The 25,658-nt window shown below is 43.4% G+C and overlaps 1 protein-coding gene across 1 annotated transcript in view; it reads right to left on the bottom strand.

Moving 5' to 3' along the window:
• LOC126106204 (cytochrome P450 4g15-like) overlaps positions 1-25,658 on the bottom strand; it is a 127,193-nt gene that overhangs the window by 95,549 nt on the left and 5,986 nt on the right. Inside the window, exon 2 of the mRNA XM_049912437.1 lies at positions 2,284-2,517. Coding sequence (XP_049768394.1) covers positions 2,284-2,517 — 234 coding nt within the window. The remainder of the gene's footprint in view (positions 1-2,283; positions 2,518-25,658) is intronic.

Below are 25,658 nucleotides of genomic sequence, written 5' to 3'. Positions count from 1 at the left end.
GCAATTCCCGATCGTCAAGCAGTGCACGTGCTGTGCCACCACAGATGAACATCCCGTGCTCCACCATACGGAAGGTGTTTCGAACTATTCTCAAACGGTATCCGTACAAGATCCATATGGTTCAGCAGCTCGCACCACAGGACGCGGAATGGCGTGTTGACTTCGCTCTCCGACTGTGCGGCTGGTCCCGGCGGAGGTTTGAGTCCTCCCCCGGGCATGGGTGTGTGTGTGTGTCCTTAGGACAACTTAGGTTAAGTAGTGTGTAAGCTTAGGGACTGATGACCTTAGCAGTTAAGTCCCATAAGATTTCACACACATTTTGAACTTCGCTCTCCACTTTCTCACGAGAAGTTGATGAGGGCTGGCTCTACACGTACAATACAAGAGGAAGTGGCAGAGAATGTTTCAACTGGTTCTGTGTATTCCTATGATTGATTGGTTGGTCTCTTCATCTACAGACAGACGAAGCTCATTTTTCTCTGACTGGCGAGGTCAATACACAAAACTGCCATGTGGGTGGATCTTCACCTCCAGTCACTGTGCGCGAAGTTCCTCTGTATGGTGAACATATCACCGTATGGTGTAGCTTCACGGCTACGTTCATCATTGGCACATTCTTCTTTGAACAGGTTGCCGCTCAAGAGGCAAAGATGTCCAGTGTGACTGGATACGCTTCGTTGACATGTCATACCCGTCGTACAGGAGAGAGACGCATTGAACTCAACAGTTTGCATGCAAGATGGGACCCCACCACCCATCGTTCGTGAAGTTCACATGCCTCTCTGAGACACATTCGGAAATCGGAATGAAATTTTCAATCTGCAACGGAGTGTGTGCTGATATAAAACTTCCTGTCTGCCAGACTGAGACTCGAACTCGGGACCTGTGCCTTTTGCGGGCAAGTGCTATACTAACTGAGCTACCCAAGCACGACTCACAACTTGTCCTCTTAGCCCGAGTCCGAGTCTCCGTCTGGCACACAGTTTTAATCTGCCAGGAAGTTTCGCATTTGGAAACGATCGAACTGTCAGCCGATCGTTTCGAAATGCTGGGCCGGCACGATCACCTGATCTCACTCCCTGTGACTTCTGGTTGTTGGGCCACCTGAAGGACACGTTTCACCAGAGCAACATTCACACAAGTACTGATCTGATGCGCAGCATATCAAAGGAGGTAGCCAGCATACCTACAGACATGTTTGGTTCTGCTGTGCCGAATGCAATCCTGCGCTTTTGGACTCTTCTGGACACTGACGGGCCCCCTATTGAGCCCCTTTTGTAGAAGTAATGAGACCGGTATGTAACGGTGTGTAGCACCTTAGCAGCACATTGGAAGTGTTTCAGTAGGATTGAGTCTGCATTATTTCTCTTCCCCATATCCTTGATATTAATGCTACCAAGTCTGTTACTCGTATGGTAATTAGTTTCAGTGTTATAACGTGTTAAACAGGGAAAGTTTAATTGTAACCATCTGATGTATACCATCCCCCGTATTGTTCCAAAACCTTTCCTGGCGCTTTTACGTTCTTTTTTCCGTCTCTGTGATACCACCGAGCGAGGTGGCGCAGTGGTTAGCACACTGGACTCGCAGTCGGGAGGACGACGGTTCAATCCCGCGTCCGGCCATCCTGATTTAGGTTTTCCGTGATTTCCCTAAATCGCTCCAGGCAAATGCCGGGATGGTTCCTTTGAAAGGGCACGGCCGACTTCCTTTCACATCCTTCCCTAATCCGATGAGACCGATGACCTCGCTGTTTGGTCTGTTCCCCCCAAACAACCAACCATCTGTGATACCTACGTGGTATCGGCCGCTATCTGGGCGGCCAATTACGATACTGCGTTTCCTACAACGCTGGGGTGCTATTCCATTGCCAGACAGCCCTGTCAGTAGTGATAATGTAGGGGGAAAATAGGCTGAGAATGTCAATTGAAGTTTGTGTTGGGGAGGTAATCGACTGGGGTAATTTGTGTAGCAACATCGTGGCTGCGGTGGTGTAATGGTCAGCATTTGTGGGTAGTAAACAAGAAGGCCCTGGTTCGAGTCCTGGTCTTGTCACAAATTTTAATTCATTTCTTCATTGTCGAAGAAAAAGATGATACTTAAATGTTTCGGAAAAAATTCAAACGTAAGATCTTTAACTTCCATTATGTTTCCTTCCTCTTAATTTTTCGGCATACGATACAAGTTGTAATGTAGCCTAGAAGGTGAAGAAGCGGATGCAGTAGCAGACAGTGCCACTGTCTCAAAGCTAGTTGGTGATTTCAGTGCCTTAATCGAGCTTACCTGCAAGAGGACTATGATGCGTCTCATCACCGCAGAGAGTTCGTGCTTCGGTACGTCCGGAATAAGCCGGTCGGGGTCGACGCCGATGGCGGCGCTGCAGAAGCTCCGCATCGCGCCGGAGAAGGCCGCTGCGTGCACGTCGGCGGGGGCGGCGCCGCCCGCGCTGTCTCTGGCCAGCAGCTCGCTCAGGAAGAGGCTGCCCTCGTGGAACGCCTCCAGGAAGTTCCCCAGCAGCTGCAACACGCCGCCGTACAGAGCCGCTCCACGGCGGGGGCGCCGCTCTCGCAGCGTCCAGCGGGCGGGCTACCAGGGGGCGCCTCCCCCCCCCACCCCCACCCCTCACCCGCACACCTAGCAGGTGCAGAGCAAAGCTGGTGCAGCGCCGGCCCAGCAGTTTGCAATACTGCGCTCTTCTTTAATAACTTCTTGTGGTGAGCGTACTGTAAGACCTTCAGTACACACAACATCAGATTATTTGACTTGTCGCTCTAACGAAGTAGGCGAGTGTCAGCAATATGTATCGTGGTCTTATCGTGGCGTGTTTATCTTCTGCCGTTAGGTCAGACGATAGAAATGCCACTTGCACGCTTAGAGTAGCAGATTGATGGTGACCAACTTTAAACAGAACTTGATTAATTTTCACACACATTTATTAAAATAATAACAAGCACAGACGTTACGTAACTTGATTCTGGATGCTGTTTACAATTGACAATCTGAAGTTCCTTTGGTCCTGGGTCGTTAATCTTATTCTCACATATATCTCTGATATTTGACAAAAGTGTCTGTAAATTTATCTTCATGGCTATGTACAGGAATATGGTGATCTTATTGGGGGCATCGCCGGCCGGTGTGGCCGTGCGGTTAAAGGCGCTTCAGTCTGGAACCGCGTCACCGCTACGGTCGCAGGTTCGAATCCTGCCTCGGGCATGGATGTTTCTAAGTTCTAGGCGACTGATGACCTCAGAAGTTGAGTCGCATAGTGCTCAGAGCCATTTTTATTGGGCGCAGACTGAAACTTGACTATAGACTGGTACAGACCGGCGCAGACAAATGCAGACTGACTAATCGGAGGTCTGTACACTTGTTATAATACTTTGTGCGTTCATGTATCACTGCACGAGTGTGATCTGCATGGAGAAAAGGTTCTACGTTAGCAGCAATCTCATTGGCTGCGTTACATATTAATACGCAGATCGGCGGAAGCTGAATTTGGTCCGTCTCTATGGCAGCGCCATCTCGTAGTGTGGAGATGGACGAGCGCTGCGCCTGCAGTGTTGTGCTTAGCGGGGCGCGCTCTAGTGGGAAAGTTGTGTACGCGCTGACTACGTGGAACTATGTATGCAACACTTCTCTCATGTACTGACGACATTTTCATTATTTCCAAAAACACCTTAAGCGTTTCACCGTTACGTCATATTCAAAGGCTATAAAATACAACAAAAAAACTGGTATCAGAATATATGAAAGTACGAGGGCTGTTGAAAAAGTATGCTGACTTTCTGGCCCACCCGGCTAGTCGCGCGGTCTAACGCTCTGCTTCCCGAGCGGGAAGACATGCCGGTCCCCTGCACGAATCCGCCTGGCGGATTAGTGTCGAGGTCCAGTGTGCCGGCCAGCCTGTGGAGGGTTTTTAAGGCGGTTTTCCGTCTGCCTCGGCGAATGTCGGCTGGTTCCCCTTATTTCCCCTCAGATATACCATGTCGTTGAGGTTCGCCGATGACATTGTAATTCTGTCAGAGACAGCAAAGGACTTGGAAGAGCAGTTGAATGGAATGGATGGTGTCTTGAAGGGAGGATATAAGATGAACATCAACAAAAGCAAAACGAGGATAATGGAATGTAGTCGAATTAAGTCGGGTGATGTTGAGGGTATTAGATTAGGAAATGAGACACTTAAAGTAGTAAAGGAGTTTTGCTATTTGGGGAGCAAAATAACTGATGATGGTCGAAGTGAGAGGATATAAAATGTAGACTGGCAATGGCAAGGAAAGCGTTTCTGAAGAAGAGAAATTTGTTAACATCGAGTATAGATTTAAGTGTCTGGAAGTCATTTCTGAAAGTATTTGTATGGAGTGTAGCCATGTATGGAAGTGAAACATGGACGGTAAATAGTTTGGACAAGAAGAGAATAGAAGCTTTCGAAATGTGGTGCTACAGAAGAATGCTGAAGATTAGATGGGTAGATCACATAACTAATGAGGAAGTATTGAATAGGATTGGGGAGAAGAGAAGTTTGTGGCACAACTTGACCAGAAGAAGGGATCGGTTGGTAGGACATGTTCTGAGGCTTCAAGGGATCACCAATTTAGTACTGGAGGGCAGCGTGGAGGGTAAAAATCGTAGGGGGAGACCAAGAGATGAATACACTAAGCAGATTCAGAAGGATGTAGGTTGCAGTAGGTACTGGGAGATGAAGAAGCTTGCACAGGATAGAGTAGCATTTAGAGCTGCATCAAACCAGTCTCTGGACTGAAGACCATAACAACAACAACATACCATGTCGGCGATTGCTGCGCAAACACTGTCTCTACGTACGCGTACACCATAATTACTCTGCCACGCAAACATCTGGGGTTACATTCGTCTGGTAAGAGCTGTTGCCGAGGGGGGGGGGGGGGGGCATCTACCTGGCGCCGAACCGCACAATAGCGCTGGGTTCAGTGTGGGGTGGGTGAACTGCTGTGGCCTGTTGTGGGGTTGTGAACTGCTGAGGCCTATGGCAGGACGAACCTCTCTATCGTTTCTAGATCCCCGGTTCAATACATACAATGTGGCTTTTCAAATTGCGCGTGCAACGTACATTCGATTATCGATCTTTTTTTCTGTTATTCGCATGTCCCGAACATGTGTTCACAGTTTCAAATGTACAGCGTATTTCGTTTATATTACACAGATAGAAAGTTTAGACGTGATTTAGTGTGCTCGGCGATTTTAGATTATTATAAGAAATGGAGCCAGAATTTGCACAAAATTTTATGTGGAAAATGAGATCAAGTGCTCTAAATGGAACGTTGACAGTGGCATATGGCGAGTCTGCTCTAAGTATAAAAAAAAAAAAAAAAAAAAAAAAAAAAAAAGTTTACAAGTGGTACAGGCACTTCCAAGATGACCGAGAAGATGCCAATAACGAACCTCGCTCTGGTCACCCCAGGACATCAACAACAGATGATAACGTTCAGGCTGTGAAGAAAATCGTTTTGTAAAATCGTCGAATTACCCTAAGAGAGGTTGCTGAGGATGCTGGCATATCGATGGGCTCGTGTCACGTAGTTTTTCGGATGTCTTGGACATGAGACGCGTGTCAGCCAAGTTTGTCCCAGATCAGAAGAACCGTCACAGGAGCTCTAGAATGACTTCAATAATGATCGTGATTTGCTCAAAAGGGTCATAACTGGTGCCGAAACCAAAGCCTAGTTGTCCCAATGGAAGCATCCCAGAGTCCCAACACCGAAAAAAGCACGCCAAGTTCGATCAAACGTCAAAGCTTTGCTCGGCGGTTTTGTTTTTCAATTACCGTGCCGTAGTGCATCTTGAATTTTTGCCGCAAGATCGTACGTCTCTTGACGTTATCGCCGTCCGCGAGAAGCAATAACAAAAAATTTCCGCAATTGTGGAAAAACAATTCATGGGCTTCAGTGCACCAGCTCATTCATCGTTACTTGTGAGAGACTTTTTAGCCAACAACAACTCGCCAATCATGCCTCAGCCACGATATTCACCGAATTTGGCCCCTGCGACATTTTTCTGCTCCCAAAACTGAAGAGACCTATGAAAGGACGACGCCATAACAATTGCTGAGTATGAGCATGCAGTGAATGTCTGGCGGGAATTCAATATTTCCACTTTAGGAGAGTATGCACGGCTTTACATGGACACAGACGTGCGCTTGTTTGCGGACGTTTTCGAAAAGTTCCGGAATCTATGTATGACCACTAGAGATGGGGGATCCGCTCTTGAACTAATTCATAGAGTTCAATCTTTCAAAGGAGTGAACAATCAGTGATTCAGAAAAAAAGAACGGTAGCTCCAAACGTTTCCCACGGCAGAGAGAGGGAGAGAGAGAGAGAGAGAGAGAGAGAGAGACGGAGCATATCAGCAGTGCCTCTGCTGGTCAGAGCACAGTGCACGCCGCACAACACAGCCAGCGCCGGCCTCTGCCCTGCTTCTACCTTGGCTGCCTGCATTGTGCAGTGCCCCATTGGATTTTGTGTTTCACATATGCCGTGCCGTCTCTGTGCGTCGTCTGCCGAGTGCAGTGCCTGGCGCAGCTTAACTTCGCATCGCACTCTGTCGGCGATCGTTTCATTCGCACGTCCTGCCCTCTGGGCAGTTGATGCGAGCAACAGGACAGAGAGCCACCTAGCGGATAACATAGGAACTACTTGCAAAAACCCGCTCGCAAGGGAACGAACTATTTGTCTCGGAGCGGGTGAGTTCACCGCTACCCCCACCCTCGCAACTCGCCCGCTCAACGCTCGCCCCACCGTCTCGACTCTAGCCAGAGCGTTGAGCAAAGCTACTCAGGTGTCACGGCTGGTCTCTGCGGTCTCAGCTCACGCAGTAATACAGCTCGCGGCTCGACCTACTCGACTCAGCGCCTCTGCATCGGAGTTCGTCTCTACTGGATATTGTTCTTCGTAGTAATACCGCTATGTATATTACATTATTATGTTATGTATACATCAATTGTTTTTATTTTATTTTTATTTGTTTAAACTGATTAGATTAGGTTCCTGATGACTCCTCTTACTATAGGATTTTTATTATGGACACTCGAATTTACGCTTTAATTACGAGCGAACCGATAAACGTATCGCAAAATGTGATACACCAATATTTTCCTTGTTTTATTCTGCGTAAGGCTATATGCAGCACTTTCGTTTTACAGTCAAATTTATATTTTTTTTATTCTGGTACGGATTTTGCGATTTTAGGCGTCTTCGGAAGGAAACGTTCACTTTAAAAATATATGGCTTGCGATGTATTTGTATGAGGTTAATGAAATTTTAATACATTATAGCCAAATATATTGTTAATGTAAATCTCAAGTTACAACATTTTCCGATCACCCAAAAAACCACGATAGTGGAAAATAAATCAATAATCAAAAACTTTGTCATATCGTGGAAATTTCAATAAACAATACAAAATTCTTGCTCATTATCTGTGTTACTTCAAAATAGGATCAAATAAGATCAAAATACAGGTATAGTACTGGAATAAACCAAGTTTAAAGGGCAATGTGCCTTCCATTTATTTTCTATTGTAAATGAGTGGTGAGTCATGAAAAAGAGCTAATTCATTTCAGGGAGTGAACAGTTCTGGTCCAATCACTGAAAAGAACAGTTTTGCCCATCTCTAATGACCACATATTCTCTGGACCCCGCCTTTTATTACACGGCACCAGGGTTGTCTTGGGACACAATGCTCAAGAAAACGAAGTGCAGCATCGAATTATTGACTGATCGTGACATGCTTCTTTTCTTTGAGCGAGGGATCCATGGGGGACTTTGCCAATGTGTCCATAGGCACGGAAAAGCAAATAACCCACGGATGGGTGACAGGTTCAACGCATCCCTTGATTCAAGTTATATAATGTACCTCGACCTGAATAACTTATAGAGGCATGCCATGGAGCAATCACTGCCGATTTCCGAGTTTTGGTGGCAGTCCAAAGATGAATGCAAGGGATTAGGTGGAAAAATCATGGGGGTATGACAGCTGATTCTGATGTAGGGTATGTACCCTATTAGTTTGCATGATGTGCATACCGATTTGCCACTGTGTCCAGAGCAACTAGTTCTGTGAGGAGGTTCCACACCGAAACTGATGACAATGCTGGGGGGATAAGCAGAGGTATATAAATCACTATCGTCAGCAATGCCTCAGTTTGGGTATGGAGCTGGTTAAAATCACCTGGGCCACGTCCTTCAAGCAGTCCCCCTGGTTGAAGGAGTATATTGATTTGAATACGAGACAGAGAGATTCCGCGACGTGCGACTTTGAGAAACATTTTTATAAATTAATGAATAATTCAGTTTTCGGTAAAACTGTGGAGAATTTGAAGGGGCGACGCGAAATTTTTATTACAACCGAATGGGATGGGAGTTATGGCGTAAAAAAATGCATTGCCAGACCAAATTTTAAGTGGGTCACCATATTCAATAAGAACTTTGTTGCTGTGGCGATGGTGAAGACTGCAGTAGATTTTACTAAACCTGTCTATGTGGGGATGTGCATACTAGACCTGTCCAAACTCCACATGTACCGCTTTCATTATGAGTTCACGAAAACTCAATTCGCAGATCCTAAATTACTTTATATGGATACAGATAGATTCATCTATTGGGTGAAGACCTGCGATCCACATGAAGTAATTAGGTGCCACGGTAATGAATTCGACACGTCTTCTTATGTGGCCGACAATCCTTATGGAAATGTTCCGCAGAACAAGAACAAGAACGTTATCAGTCTCATGAAAGATGAGTCGAATGGATTGCCGACTGTGGAATTTGTAGGTCTTCAGTCAAAAACGCAGTTGATATCCGTTTAACCTACGACAGCGCCATCTAGCGAGCCAACCATAGCGCCATATGGTTTCCCCCTTCAAGCTAGACGAGTTTCGTTCTTTGTGAGATATTTGGCCCAGTCTCTATCAATGGACCACCCTGTATATACTGAGGGAGTTGATTGCTCACTCCCTTATGCCGAAAGTCTACACCCTCACCATTACTTTTAGATTGCTCATTCAGTAAAAGTTGTATAATGGTCGTGTATTTAGAGTTTTGCGGCTTTCTCAGTGTTCCGTCGGGATTTTTTATATAGATCAGTCAAGTGAAGTATTTCACGATAGACTTTGCGATCATCGGTAGAGTATTTTAAGTTTTTTGATGTCCTTATGAAGATTAGGTTCATTAAGCCAGGCGTTCTTTTAAACAATGTATCGCCGATGCGTATTATGCAATCGGATAAACTTACAGTTTGAGAGCCTAGCATGTACGGTCTCTCCCTGCTGACACCAAATGTGCTATCTATCTTAACGGGTGGATACTGGTTGGTGAATTCAGCAATTGGATCAAAATCACGCGACGCCATCTTGGTGACAGATTCGGTAACAGGTTTAAAAGTTTCTTTTAGTGTTTGCTCGTGATCGATGTGCCTGTGAGAGGTGGCATGAGTCCCCTCTCATATTTCTATCTTAATCTGAGTAATTCGATTTTCCTCTCCAATTTCATGCGGTGAAAAGCTGCTATTCCTTCACACGCGGACTTCCCACGCAGCGTCTCTCGTCACCCGGGTGGCCCGGTGACAGGCGAGTTATGCTGAGCTCGAAAGGCTTAAGCCGACGGGTGTGAGGGAGTCCAGTGGATGCTTTCCAGACGCCGACATTGTCATAAGAGCAGGAGCGACACGCCCAGAGGGGCCATAAGGAACGGCTGGGCTAGAGATTCCGTTACTTCGCAGAAACTTAGTGAAAACACTTTCTGGCAGGCTACCAGCGAGGCGTGGGAATGACTTGTGTTCCCAGGCAGTCTTGGCGGGCAAATTCCCGCGTTTTTGCAAAATTGTAACTATGATTGGCTGGCTCAGGGGATAGCTCTGTGACGTAGCAAAATCGGCTCAGAAATTAGCGCCAAGTATCTCCATTGGTGGAATAGTAGTGCATCGGCAATAGAGTGGAATTTTCCGCCGGTTTTCGAGTTGCTGATTGGAACGTTTAACCACGGCCACTGTCGTGGGGGCGGGAATATTCTGTGTTCGGTTTGTATGGGTGCTCTTGAGAGAGTTGGCTCTCGCCTTTCGGTCGGGGTAGGTTACAAGACTGAGCTCTCGCTGCTCTGGACAGCCTGCCTTCCGTTGGCTGTCTAATATACTTTCATTTAACTGTAACTGTTTGACGAAGTTGCTGAAGTTTCGACTTCAACGAAACTTTCCGAGTACAGTTGGTAATTGAGCGTTCTGCGTACAAGCGGCCTATGTTGTCCATCTTGAGCAGTTTTGGCTAAAGTTGACTGTATCAGAGTTACTGTGTGACTTCGCTTGTTAAAATCAATCACTGTACCGTCAGTGATTGTGTGGCCAGCCTTCTTCGTCTCTCTCAGAGGCGCATTTGTATTGATAGGAAGTCCTTCATCTGGAACAACCAGACCAGGATAATTTGTTTCAGGCTATACTTGCGACATTATCATCACCACGACGGGACGTCGAAGTAACCAGCCATCGCTTCCGGTACGCCAGATCGTGTCCTTGCAATTAAGAAGACAGCTTGGTAATGTATGTCCACAGCACCGGCAGATGAGAGAATTTGCTCTGTGATAATCAGAGCTCAGCAAAGCGCGCCTGTTCCCGTCTTTTCTTACGTGGTTCTGTCTTGGATGTTCATTGCCTGAGTTCTCACTACTGTAGCAACAATTAATGTTGGGTTGGCTGGGTGTTTCTCTTAAGATTTGAGTTGCAAGCAATTGGCTCCACGTACCACTTGGTCATAAACGTCACAAGCTAGTTTATGGACAACTTCACCTTCACAGAATTTATTTGAGTATCCAATTTGACGTATTGTAAATGTTTCATGTGTTTTGTTTATTATTTTTAGTTTAGTCATAATAAATCAAATTGTTATTTTGGACAGAACTTTCATTCTGTGGATCGGTAAAGCAAACCTTTCATTTCTCACTACGTTAATGAAACTTCACTTTATCAAATTAAATTATTGCAGTAGCCAAACTCTTTTCTACTCCACTTGCAGGGTCGATTACAGTGAGTTCGCGTTTCTTCTTAATCCATGTGCAACAGCAAAAATCGGAGTTAGAAAAGGAAGGGCTTAGAGCATCATTTCCATATGAAGATTCTAGAAGAATTTAGTGTTAAATACACTGCTAGCCCCGGCACCTCGCACCCGAACTTAAGCAAAGGTAATTTCTCTCGAACTGCTTTGCATGCCTGAATGACTTTATGCATTGTCTTTTGTATCCCGCCTGGGAGGCGGCGCGTGGGTTGGAACAGGAAAAGGAAAAGGTACTAATCTCTCGGTACTGCAGATACAGTTAAGGCACCTTTACTAGCGGATAACATATGCAAACATATTACATATGTTCACCATATAACACAGTCACCTTACCAACTGAGCTACAATGGCTACATGATATAATGAACTAAAAGTCATATATTTGAAGCTTGTCTTATAAATTAAGGTAGCTGACATTTTGTCTTGACAAATAGAAACACAAACACAATTTTAAGATTATAAATATATTTATTTATAAAAGATTTATAAATATGATCAGCATGAAAAAAATACTTGATTCTTTTTTAAAAGGTGCAGCAGAAGTACAGTATTTGGAAAATAGCTTCTTCTTGTATGCTTCAAATTTAGCACGTATATCTCGTAATGTTATGAGTGAATTGCAATAGTCTGGTATTCCATCAGTAAATTTGACTTTGACATTTTCAACACTTATTTGAGGAATAGCACAAGACTTAGGCACTGATGTTATACATGTACTAAAACAATCTTCTATATCATCTATGTGGATGCTACATGTGTGAAGCCAGTTAATGATGTCACTGTATACTGCCTGAACATATGGGTGCCATTTATTTAATCTCTCTATCGTACTAGTTACAGCCATGTCTAAACTGAACAAGTTATCAACAGTGTGATGCTACATGAAAATTCTATAACCTTCAGCACTTTTAATTTTTAGTGTAGCATCATCATACATTGATAGAATACTCCCTGTTAGACTGCCGCAGTACATGTCCTGGCAGGAGTGGGATGGATAATATTCGGTGGTCATATGATTCTTGATGTGTGTTTTTAAACGACAGTTCATTCCACTCATAGTCAGAAAATTTCACTTTAATATTTTTGAGTACATTTTCCAGCACTAACACAGTTGACAGGCTACCGCATTGTGAAACTTCAAGTCCTACATGGATACGTTTTGAACCACTAACTGTTAACACATAGCTTGAGGCGAATAGTAAAGGTTGAGGTGCACTGGCGGTCGGTATCTCCCCATCCACGACATCCACACCAGTGCGGTTAGCCTGTTGTTCTTCCACTGACGGTGGCAAGTCTCTTGTGAGATGATCAGTGGATGGTGTGTACGAAGGAGCCCAGTACTGAGAAACCACGTCAAGTGATGCCTCTGGCACTGACATTAACACCTCCTGCTCCAGCATGCTGAGAAGCTGCACTACAGGATCCTGCGTGGACAAGTCCGAGGCCTTCACGTGTGTGGACTGCGATGGGTTGGAAACTGCTGATGCTGATGTCACGGCTGCAGCTGCAGCTGCTGCAGCTCAAAGACGAATATTGATAAGAATGATGTGATGTTGACAGAGAAATAATAATAATTTGGGACTTACTTTTCTGCTGCTTCCTCCTCCTGTTCCCCGCTGCGGTGGTGACTGATGCTTCATCTTGACTGACTGACTGACTTACTGACTGAAATATAGATCAAGGAGCTGCTGAGTGCTCCTTATATAGAAGCCAACTACATCATCATGATGCTGTGTCCCTATTGGCTGAATGACGTGAACACGTGACCTATCGAAGTGCCCTCTGGCAGAGAACTCGTGAAGTAGATCAGTTCGTCGCTCTGCTGGATCGGAGACAGTCGTCTCTTGTGAGCTGAGAGCTTATATGTAGGCTTTAGAAAAGGCAGACAGTTCCAACAGTAGCAGATGTTCCCATGAGATGGGTAATGCATTTTTAAGGCTTCTCGCTGCAAAGAATTTATTTGGAGGACAGTATTCTTGTTCTTGTTCATATGTTCCAGCATTAATGTGCGCTTCCATTCCCCATTTAGGAGGCTATGGGGGCAGTCCTCAGCTGTATGCTTGCAAGCTACACTGCTGTTAAACTCATCACAGTCAAACACCTATAACTCATCGACAGAACATTGTGCAGGATGGTCTTCAATGGTATATACGGAGTATACGAATATGTTTAGACCGAAGCGAATTGACATCAATTGGACGACTCTTGCGTTTAGGGTGAGTGAATGCTTGATGGTGAATATGTCTGCAGTTTGCGCATGCGCATGACCATGTGCTGGTTACGAGATGCGTCCTTGCTCCATCCCTCTGTATTGCCGAAATCTGTTGAACAAAATTTTTATGCTTATTCCCCTGACACTCATCCATTATCATACTCTTCCATACCTGATGTAGTGAGGTGTGGCTACAGTCCTCCATCGAATGTCTACACGTAAGGCAGCTCTTGAAAGCTGCTCTATCGCCCACATTCATCTTAATGATCGAACACATGGCGATGGCTTCACAACGACAGCTCAGCAAAGACTGAATGTGCAGGAGCATTTAAGGTCGTAACGGTAGTTGAGTGGATGTGGCCCAATTGGCTCTCCTCCCGCCAAACCCCGCAATCTTGAATAATGTCACGGCGGCACTCTCTGGTGTCAGGGATATGAACTAACACAGTTGGACTCCTGACCTCGTAGCAAACACGTGGTATAAATGGTCTGTCTCGTCTGAAAACTGCAGGCAGACTGACCGTTTTTGAGAATACATCGGATGGTCACGTTTGAATATGAAGTCTCAACAATGTATTACTACGAAAATTGTTGCTTCCGCGCGTCGTTCCTAAAGTAGCAAGCGACTGGCATTGCGCTTGCGTGCCAAGTTGCATACCCTGCTTGAACTGCCTGCTTAACTTTTTTATTGTCGATAGATATAAAAACGATACACTACGATTGCTATATTAATCGATAAGATAAAACTGTACAATTAACAAACGAAAAGAAACAAATCATGGTAGCAAATTTACAAAGAAACAGCACTGGATACTTGCTTCATCATTTTGTCAGTATAATGGCAATTTACCTATCAGGACACGTTTAAATCTCATCTTACCTGCGAAATCATCAAATGTGTAACCTTTAGGGCTAATTACAATTTATCACTTAAATGTGATAATTTATTTCTTTCGAAAACATGCTCATTTCCTGCGCGCCGTGATCTAATACCGAAATGTTTGGCTGCTAACAGGTAAGATACTTTGACGGAGTACAACCTAAAGTATCAGTGTCAAATGGAAATAAACACAAGTGTATCTTTTTTATATTCAGCATGTATATATTTTTAAAATGGTAAATACACCTTCGAATCTGGCAAATGGTTCCGCTACAAGACAGCAGTTATTGCCACAGCTTCATTGCAATTTTCTAAATAAGCCCTCTTATCTCAGTCTGCTAACCAGCAATTCACAAACAGAGAAGGGTCTTTGAGGGCTTCCACATCTACTAAACTACGGCGTAAAGCTCTGTGTCACATGTCATGTCTGACACGAAGCTTTATTCCATCACTATAATCTACAAAGCCGGCCGGGGTGGCCGTGCGGTTCTAGGCGCTCCAGTCCGGAGCCGCGCTGTTGCTACGGTCGCAGGTTCGAATCCTGCCTCGGGCATGGTTGTATGTGATGTCCTTAGGTTAGTTAGGTTTAAGTAGTTCTAAGTTCTAGGGGACTGATGACCACAGCAGTTGAGTCCCATAGTGCTCAGAGCCATTTGAACCATTTTTTATAATCTACAAAAAATTATCACAAATTTGGAACTACTTATGCGACTGATGGGAATCTTTTTAGTTAATAGATAAATACTCTGGCTGTGTTCTAGTATTTATTTTGCTATTTTTGGTAACAGACGGAGGAAGCAATGTCGATTATAGTCAATCAAGCCGGCCAAAAATTTGACGCCAGTGTACTCTTATGCGGTACGCTGCGGGATCCTTAGGTTCTCTATAAAATTACGCCGTACAGAATTAGAGATCTCAGCAAGACCGATATTAAAAAAATGTCGCAGAACAGCTTGAATCTCTAAAACGCAACAAAGCTCCAGGGCCCGACGGAATTCCTGTCACGGAATTTGCGACCGAATTAGCTCCTTTCTTGACCATAATTTACCGCGTGAATGGAAAAGGACACAAGTCACACCGACATACAAAAAGCGAAGTAGAAAGGACGCACAGACATTTCGGCCAGTAATATGGAGCAAATGTGCGGGGCCCCTATCAGGCTGGACTAACGGGAGACGTATAGCAAACACAAAGAAGGGCAGCACGAATGTTAACAGGCTTGTCTGACTGGTGAGAGAGTGACGTGTTGAGAAGTCAGAATTGGCAAACACCCGAAGAAAGACGTATATCACGCCAGAACCATCTTGAAAAATTTCAGACGCAAAATCATGGCAGAAGCGATGCATATTCTTCTTCCCCCTACGTATCTATCTCGCACAGAGGCGTTTAATCAGTCATTCTTTCCGTCCGGAAATGGAACAGGAAGAAACCTTAACATATGGAACCGTAGAGTACCCTCTGCCACACACCATACGGTGGCTCGCAGAGTACGGATGTAGATGTAGATAGTATTAAGCCTCTAATGCGCATTTAGGCCAAAAGTCTATTAGCAGAGTGAGCAGCCAAGCATTCATTTATGCCAACAGTTGCTCGTGCGTACTAACTGTGGCATGGCATGTAAGTCTGTGAGGCAGGAGGGTTAAACACATATCATTTATGACTTTGGTGCAATGTATTCTTTTCAGGTTCCACATCAGATGAGCATAATGAGATTGAGGACTCAGCACCGAAAATGCCTCCCACTTTGAATGGTCCAGGTGAACAGATGAGCTGCAGATAACACTTCCGTTTCAGGGGTACATTCCGAAAACGACATCGGTCTGCATATTGGGACTAAACCATCTGATAGTGTGCTTGCCACTATACCACAAAACCACTGGGAACCTCCTGCTGAATACAATTACCCACATTCTACTCATAATACGGGTGGGAAGATTGGAAGAAGGTTTCTGAAAAAAGAACACTTAGATAAACGTAAAGCACTGTTAGTTTTGTCTCCATACAAAGAAGGTCTATTTTGCAAAGTGTGTCGTTTCTTTGCGTCTACTCTTAAGGGTGGGTATCATGTGGGAATTAAGTTAAACACATTAGTGGCGGTACTTCTGACAAAATTTGCTATTACGTAAAGATGGCGTCCCGGGAAATCGTAAAAAAATGGCTTTGAGCACTATGGGACTTAACTTCTAAGGTCATCAGTCCCCTAGAACCTAGAACTACTTAAGCCTAACTAACCTAAGGACACCACACACATCCATGCCCGAGGCAGGATTCAAACCTGCGACCGTAACGGTCGCGCGGTTCCAGATTGTAGCGCCTAGAACCGATCGGCCACCCCGGCCGGCGGAAAATCACAGTAGACCAGTATGTCATCAGCAAGCTTTAGGACGTGCCAACAACTTTTTGGTTTCTTACCAAAATCCAAATAAATTGGTTGAAAATCAAGTTGGCACCTACCGTTTTAGAGAATGAAGAAAAAAAAAACGAAAACTGTTGTTATTTCCTTTGCAAAATGTAATATTCTTTGAAGGCAGAATATACCTTTTAGAGGAAATCGAAGGGATGGCTCTGTTTTTTCTAACGATCCCGGACTATCAAATAAATGCACCTTTAAAGAGTTGATGAAATTTCGCACCCAAGAATGTGGGGAAATTGAATTAGAAGCACAGTAGAGCTCTGGTTATAAAAGATGCACATTTTTAAGTAAAAATGTTCAATATGAGTTGATTGAATGCTGTGGCGAAGAAATTATCTTTCAGATAGGAAACAGAATCGAAGAAAACAAATTCGATACTACTGGGTTTGAAAAGATAACTGACATCAGCCACAAAACTCAGATGTCAATTTTTTAAAGATATGTTTATAAAGATGAGACCAGAGAAGATTTCATAGGTTTCATCAATCCACGTGAGCCACAGACAAATCTGTGGAAACAAAACTTCAGAGTTGGATCCAAAAGTAATAAAAACGAAGATTTCTCTTCAACATCTGACGATGAAAATGATCAACTTGAACCTTTCAAAGATGGCTGTGATTCTAATAAACGTAATAAAGATAGAGCAGATGAAGAGGATAAAGATCCCAGAATGACTGGAATACATTTAGGTAAAACTGTGATAAACACTATGAGACATCTTAATCTCGACCTTAGTATATGTACTGGTATTGCAACCGATGGCTGCTCTGCCATGAGTTCCGAGATTGTTGGACAAGTTGCCACAATAACGAAAGAATGTACAATTGCTGAAAGAGCCCCATGTTTCAACCATTCTTTGAATTTATCTAAGTGTTCTCGTGTGCAACAAGTGAGAAACTCAGTTGGTATTATTAAGGAAATGGTTTCATTTTTTACAGCCTCTACAAAAAGAATTGCTGTCTCGTTAAGCATACAGGCAGTCAGCTTGTCTCCATGTGTGAAACAACATGGGTAGAGAGGAAGTTATCTGTAGTGGCGTTTCTTAAAAAAAAATTAAAAAATCGTGTTGTGCCCTTGAGGAAATTTCACAATGGTCAGATTTTTCAAGTGATACCTCTAGTGTAACAGCTACGACGCTTTTATAAGCTATCAGTAATGGAGAATTTATCTTAACTCTAGTGTGTCTTGCTGATGTGCTCCGTCAAAAATTGCCTCTCAGTAGATTTTTTTCCAAATAGAAACTATTGACGTTACAGAAGCAACTAATACCGTAAACGACACTTTATCAGTCTTAAAAACAAAGCGAGATAATGCAGTTGCAGAGTTCAGTCTCCTTTATGATGAAGCGAAGAGAATCGCAGATATTGTTGGAAGCACCATCCAAACACCCAGAATTACATCTCGCCAAATTGACAGATCTAATGCTGCTCCATTAGGGTTAATGTCTTCACCCCCATTCTCAACCAATTAGCAACGATTCTGAAAGCAGATTCTCTAAAAACGTTCTAATTCACTTCAACCTGAACACTCTTCATCGTCAAGGTCCATGGAGTCAGTAATTAGTGATACCGAAACAGTAGCTAGAAAGACTAAGATTTCAACTCTGCAGGGGAATGTGCGCTGATATGAAACTTCCTGCCAGATTAAAACTGTTCGAGTTCGAGTCTCGGTCCAGCATAGAGTTTTAATCTGCAAGGAAGTTTCATATCAGCGCACACTCCACTGCAGAGTGAAAATCTCATTCTGGAAAAATCCCCCAGCCTATGGCTAAGCCATGTCTCCGAAATATCCTTTCTTTCAGGAGTGCTAGTTTTGCAATGTTCGCAGGAGAGCTTCTGTAAAGTTTGGAAGGTAGAAGACGAGGTACTGGAAGAAGTGAAGTTGTGAGGATGGGGCGTGAGTCGTGCTTGGGTAGCTCAGATAGTAGAGCAATTGCCCGCGAAAGGCAAAAGTCCCGAGTTCGAGTCTCAGTCGGGCACACAGTTTTAATCTGCCAGGAAGTTTCAGTGCCTATAAAGTATTATAAACTGTTTGGAAAGGATGAAAGCGACTGCATCTCTAATTTGAGGGCAGAAGTCAAGTTTTAGGTGACAAAATGGAAAAGGGAAGATGCAAAGAAAACACCTCTACCAAGCTCTGCAATTGAGTGTTTGCAGTTTTGTACTACAAACATTTTCCCCTTGATTACATCTTTAATGTTGATCCTTTCTTGTCTTCCTGTCTCAACTGCAACAGTCGAAAGATCTTTCTCCACAGTGAAATTGATTAAGACTTAGTTAAGAAATCGTTGTGGGTAAAACCGCTTAACTGGGCTTGCTTTATTGAACGTACATTGGGACATTGTTATTAATAAAAAATATTAGATGGATTTATTGCAAAGGGTTGAAAGAGGAGAAGGTGTATGCTTTCTGAGGTCTAATTGTTGTAAAGCCAGCTGATGAGAAAAGATAGACTAAATAATCATTTGCTGTTGTTGTTGTGATCTTCAGTCCTGAGACTGGTTTGATGCAGCTCTCCAAGCTACTCTATCCTGTGGAAGCTGCTTCATCTCCCAGTACCTACTGCAACCTACATCCTTCTGAATCTGCTTAGTGTATTCATCTCTTGGTCTCCCTCTACGATTTTTACCATCCACGCTGCCCTCCAATACTAAATTGGTGATCCCTTGATGCCTCAGAACATGTCCTACCGACCGATCCCTTCTTCTGGTCAAGTTGTGCCACAAACTTTTCTCCCCAATCCTATTCAATACTTCCTCATTAGTTATGTGATCTACCCATCTAATCTTCAGCATTCTTCTGTAGCACCACATTTCGAAAGCTTCTATTCTCTTCTTGTCCAAACTATTTATCGTCCATGTTTCACTTCCATACATGGCTACACTCCATACAAATACTCGTACTTTCAGAAACGACTTCCTGACACTTAAATCTATACTCGATGTTAACAAATTTCTCTTCTTCAGAAACGCTTTCCTTCCCATTGCCAGTCTACATTTTATATCCTCTCTACTTCGACCATCATCAGTTATTTTGCTCCCCAAATAGCAAAACTCCTTTACTACTTTAAGTGTCTCATTTCCTAATCTAATACCCTCAGCATCACCCGACTTAATTCGACTACATTCCATTATCCTCGTTTTGCTTTTGTTGATGTTCATCTTATATCCTCCTTTCAAGACACTGTCCATTCCATTCAACTGCTCTTCCAAGTCCCCTGCCGTCTCTGACAGAATTACAATGTCATCGGCGAATCTCAAAGTTTTTATTTCTTCTCCATGGATTTTAATATCTACTCCAAATTTTTCTTTTGTTTCCTTTACTGCTTGCTCAATATACAGATTAAATAACATCGGGGAGAGGCTACATCCCTGTCTTACTCCCTTCCCAACCACTGCTTCCCCTTCATGTCCCTCGACTCTTATAATTGCCATCTGGTTTCTGTACAAATTGTAAATAGCCTTTCGCTCCCTGTATTTTACCCCTGCCACCTTTAGAATTTGAAAGAGAGTATTCCAGTCAACATTGTCAAAAGCTTTCTCTAAGTCTACAAATGGTAGAAACGTACGTTTGCCTTTCCTTAATCTTTCTTCTAAGGTAAGTCGTAAGGTCAGTATTGCCTCACGTGTTCCAGTATTTCTACGGAATCCAAACTGATCTTCCCCGAGGTCGGCTTCTACTAGTTTTTCCATTCGTCTGTAAAGAATTCGTGTTAGTATTTTGCAGCTGTGGCTTATTAAACTGATTGTTCGGTAATTTTCACATCTGTCAACACCTGCTTTCTTTGGGATTGGAATTATTATGTTCTTCTTGAAGTCTGAGGGTATTTCGCCTGTTTCATACATCTTACTCACCAGATGGAAGAATAATCATTACGAAACAATATTAGTTTTTGCGTTTTTGTAAGAACTATAAGAACAACAAACCATGTGGTATGCATAAAACTCATCAAATATGTACATTACAAATAGCGAGCCAATACAAAAATTGTTAGTTAATGTAACATCTACAAAAATTTAAATCACTCACAACACAGAAATATATCATAATATATTCAAAATTATTGTTTTTATCTCTTATATAAGTTATATTAGAACAAATAAGCCCTCGGTCACAAATGTTAAGTCAAAATTGACCAGGTTTCGACGCTACTATGAGCGTCGTCTTTAGAATTAAACTAACTGTTCTTAAACATAATAGGTATATAAGACATTAATAAACTAAAGTGCATACTGACTGGAAAGGGATGCTGTACTTACAAGTCACATTCTAAAAAAATCTAAGCCGGAAAGGCGACGTCGTGAAAAGTTATAAATAAGATAAGATGGCGAGCCGCTAAGGGCTGCTCGTACCTGAGTGAACACGGGCTGCAACAAAACTCTTATATAAGTTTGTAATGACTATTGCTCATACTGTTTTTTTTTTCAGAACTAGTATCAGTCTAAACTGTTTAAAAATTGAAAACGTAAAAAGAACTATTTATTTACGGCTTTACTAATATTGTTTTAAAATAAAGTATTTGTGTTTACAAAACGCTTATGTAACATGATACTTTGCTGTTCTACATCTACATCTACATCCATACTCCGCAAACCACCTGACGGTTTGTGGCGGAGGGTACCTTGAGTACCTCTATCGGTTCTCCCTTCCATTCCAGTCTCGTATTGTTCATGGAAAGAAGGATTGTCGGTATGGCTCTGTTTGGGCTCTAATCTCTCTGATTTTATTCTCATGGTCTCTTCGCGAGATATACGTAGGACGGAGCAATATACTGCTTGACTCTTCGGTGAAAGTATGTTCTCGAAACATTAACAAAAGCCGGTACCGAGCTACTGAGCGTCTCTCGTGCAGAGTCTTCCACTGGAGTTTATCTATCATCTCCGTAACGCTTTCGCGATTACTAAATGATCCTGTAACGAAGCGCGCTGTTCTCCGTTGGATCTTCTCTATCTCTTCTATCAATCCTATGTGGTACGGATCCCACACTGGTGAACAGTATTCAAGCAGTGGGCGACAAGCTTTGTTTTCGGATTGCATTTCCTTAGGATTCTTCCAATGAATCTCAGTCTGGCATCTGCTTTACCGACGATCAACTTTATATGATCATTCCATTCTAAATCACTCCTAATGTGTACTCCCAGATAATTTATGGAATTAACTGCTTCCAGTTGCTGACCCGCTATATTTTAGCTGAATGATAAAGGATCTTTCTTTCTATGTATTCGTAGCTCATTACACTTGTCTAAATTGAGATTCAATTGCCATTCCCTGCACGATGCGTCAATTCGCTGCAGATCCTCCTGCATTTCAGTACAATTTTCCATTGTTACAACCTCTCGATATACCACAGCATCATCCGCAAAAAGCCTCAGTGAACTTCCGACGTTATCCACAAGGTCATTTATGTATATTGTGAACAGCAACGGTCCTATGCCACTCCCCTGCGGCACACCTGAAATCACTCTTACTTCGGAAGACTTCTCTCCATTGAGAATGACGTGCTGCGTTCTTTTATCTAGGGACTCTTCAATCCAATCACACAATTGGTCTGATAGTTCGTATGCTCTTACTTTGTTTATTAAACGACTGTGGGGAACTGTATCGAACGCCTTGCGAAAGTCAAGAAACGCGGCATCTACCTGATGATGATGATGATGAGCGTTTGGCGTCATTGGCCGGGAGGCCCCTCGCGGGGCAGGTCCGGCCGCCTTGGCGCAGGTCTTATTACATTCGGCGCCACATTGGGCGACCTGCACGCCGGATGGGGATGAAATGATGATGAACACAACACAACACCCAGTCCCTGAGCGGAGAAAATCTCCGACCCAGCCGGGAATCGAACCCGGGCCCGGAGGACGGCAATCCGTCACGCTGACCACTCAGCTACTGGGGCGGACGGCATCTACCTGTGAACCCGTGACTATGGCCCTCTGAGTCTCGTGGACGAATAGCGCGAGCTGGGTTTCACACGATCGTCTTTTTCGAAACCTACGCTGATTCCTACAGAGTAGATTTCTAGTCTCCAGAAAATTCATTATATTCTAACATAATACATGTTCCAAAATTCGACAACAGATCGACGTTAGAGATATAGGTCTATAGTTGTGCACATCCGTTCGACGTCCCTTCTTGAAAACGGGGATGACCTGTGCCCTTTTCCAATCCTTTGGAACGCTACGCTCTTGTAGAGACCTACGGTGCACCACTGCAAGAAGGGGGGCAAGTTTCTTCGCGTACTCTGTGTAAAATCGAACTGGTATCCCATCAGGTCCAGCGGCCTTTCCTCTTTTGAGCGATTCTAATTGTTTCTCTATCCCTGTGTCGTCTATTTCGATATCTACCATTTTGTCATCTGTGCGACATTCTAGAGAAGGAACTACAGTGCAGTCTTCCTCTGTGAAACAGCTTTGGAAAAAGACATTTGGTATTCCAGCCTTTAGTCTGTCATCCTCTGTTTCAGTACCATTTTGGTCACAGAGTGTTTTGATCCACCAACCGCTTTGACATAAGACCCAAATTTCTTATGTTCAAATGGTTCAAATGGCTCTGAGCACTATGGGACTCAACTTCTGAGGTCATTAGTCCCCTAGAACTTAGAACTAGTTAAACCGAACGAACCTAAGGACATCAAAGACATCCATGCCCGAGGCAGGATTTGAACCTGCGACCGTAGCGGTCTCGCGGTTCCAGACTGCAGCGCCTAGAACCGCACGGCCACTTCGGCCGGCAAATTTCTTAGAATTTTGTGTCAAGTGAGTACATAGAACTTTACTTTCGAATTCATTGAACGCCTTTCGCATAGCCCTCCTCACACTACATTTCGCTTCGCGTAATTTTTCTTTGTCTGCAAGGCTTTGGCTATGTTTATGTTTGCTGTGTAGTTCCCTCTGCTTCCGCAGCAGTTTCCTAACTCGGTTGTTGTACCGCGGTGGCTCTTTTCCATCTATTACGACCTTGCTTGGCACATACGCATCTAACGCATATTGTACGGTGGTTTTGAACTTTGTCTGTTTTTCAACACTATCTGTACTTGAGAGAAAAAACTTTTGGTTGAGCCGTCAAGTACTCTGAAATCTGCTTTTTGGCACTTTTGCTAAACAGAAAAATCTTCCTACCTTTTTTAATACTTCTATTTACGGCTGAAATCATCCATGGAGTAACCGCTTTATGATCGCTGATTCCCTCTTCTGCGTCAACTGTTTCGAATAGTTCGGGTGTGTTTGTCACCAGAAGGTTTAATATGTTATCGCCACAAGTCGGTTTTCTGTTTAACGGCTCAAGATAGTTTTCAGATAAAGCGCTTAAAAATATTTCACTGGATGCTTTGTCCCTGCCAGTCTATATCCGGCAAATTAAAATCTCCACCCAGAACTATAACATGATGGGGAAATCTAATCGAAATATTTTCCAAATTTTCGTTCAGGTGCTCTGCGACAACAGCTGCTGATCCAGGGGGACTATAGAGACATCCAGTTACCATGTTTGAGCCTGCTTTAACCGTGACCTTCACCCAAATTATTTCACATTTTGGATCTCCGTCAATTTCCTTCGATACTATTTCACTTCTTATCGCTATAAACACGCCTCCCCCTTCACTGTCCGGCTGTCTCTGCGGTATACATTCCAATCTAACAACAATTATGTAAATGTAAATACGTACGTAATGACTTTGTAGGCCAGAAGTTTGAAGAAATTTTAGACATCTGTATCCCCAAAGTACAGCACGTCTTTCCCACGTCTTTGATATGTTTTTTAAGTCTTAAAAAGCTTGAAATGCTACATTTTAAAGACTTTTTTTCTTGGTGTTCTGGGGAACACACCGAGGTTCCCTTTCACTTCGAGGCAACCACTCCCTCCCCCCCCCCCCCATAAAACTTCTTAATCCGCCACTGGACAGTAGCCGAGGCACCTTGGCTTTAGTCTCTCCCACGAGAAACGGAAATCCAAAGAGGTTCCAGCAAACGCGGAAGAATACATAGAGCAATGTTTACAACAGGTTCATTCTTATGATGAACAAATTATATTAGGTAATATATCTGCACCTAACACAGTTGATGTTAAGATATAGGCAGTCTGCGAATTTATTTCAAATTACATAGGTAGTGCTTTAAATGAAGACGGTAGGCGAGACGCAGACTTTTAAGTTCACTCTAACATATTACGTAATATGAGTAATATTCGTTAAATAAATGTCGATTGAGACATGTCGCAAAGAAACTTTTGTCAAGCTGCGTCCTAAATATGAGACGTGTTTCAGCATTTAGATTACGTAACTATGGCGCGGAATGTCTTCTAGTTCCTCATTGTCTTCCAACAGCAACTACAACAATAGATTGGGAAACATGTGTTCACTCTCACGAACTGTTCACGACAGAGGTGCACGCTGCTTGCACGTGGCGCAGTAGGGCATTGCGCTCAGATAAAACACTTTAACTTCTGTTTCCTTCATACTATAGTCACGTGTGGCTTTCCTACCAACTATAAAACCAGTTCCGATACTTAACCTACGTTCAGTACACAGCAACGTATCACTTAAAATGAGCCAAACGTAAAGAACCCAATGGCCACATTTTTCGCTGAAACCCTTCAAACGTTACGGTGCAGAGCTCTAATAAGAATCACAGTAACAATGACCAATATCGTAAAAACATATACTTCATCATCGAGCCGTGACATAAAAGTGTAAGATATGAAAGGAATCAGTTGTGTGTCCCAGTTAAATTCCCCAGAATCGAATGAGAGATATTGTATACATTAGTGAAGAAAGCGCGCAAATGCGAAACAAGTCTTTTTTAATTTTTTAAAGGAAAAGATGAACCTCAGCTTCAGTAGCTGATGCAGCTTTGCTTCATTTATATACAGTGTTTTTTACAGTTTAATGACCTTTCATTGTTTGCAGCAGGAAAGCTATTTTTTCTCATGTGCTGCTGCTAACAGCCGCCCCATGGGAACCGCTCCTTACTTCCCATGTGTGGTCTTCTCTGTAACTTTAGCGTTACATCAAACAACTGTTTACACGTAGTTAAGCCCAGGAGATAAACTGCGTAACCAATAAAATAAACAAAACACATCCTTTCGCCTTT

Source organism: Schistocerca cancellata, chromosome 10 (assembly GCF_023864275.1).
Source record: "Schistocerca cancellata isolate TAMUIC-IGC-003103 chromosome 10, iqSchCanc2.1, whole genome shotgun sequence".
NCBI classification, from domain to species: domain Eukaryota; kingdom Metazoa; phylum Arthropoda; class Insecta; order Orthoptera; family Acrididae; genus Schistocerca; species Schistocerca cancellata.
Note: the sequence above shows the minus strand (reverse complement) of the source record. Positions and strands in the feature narration are given on the sequence as shown.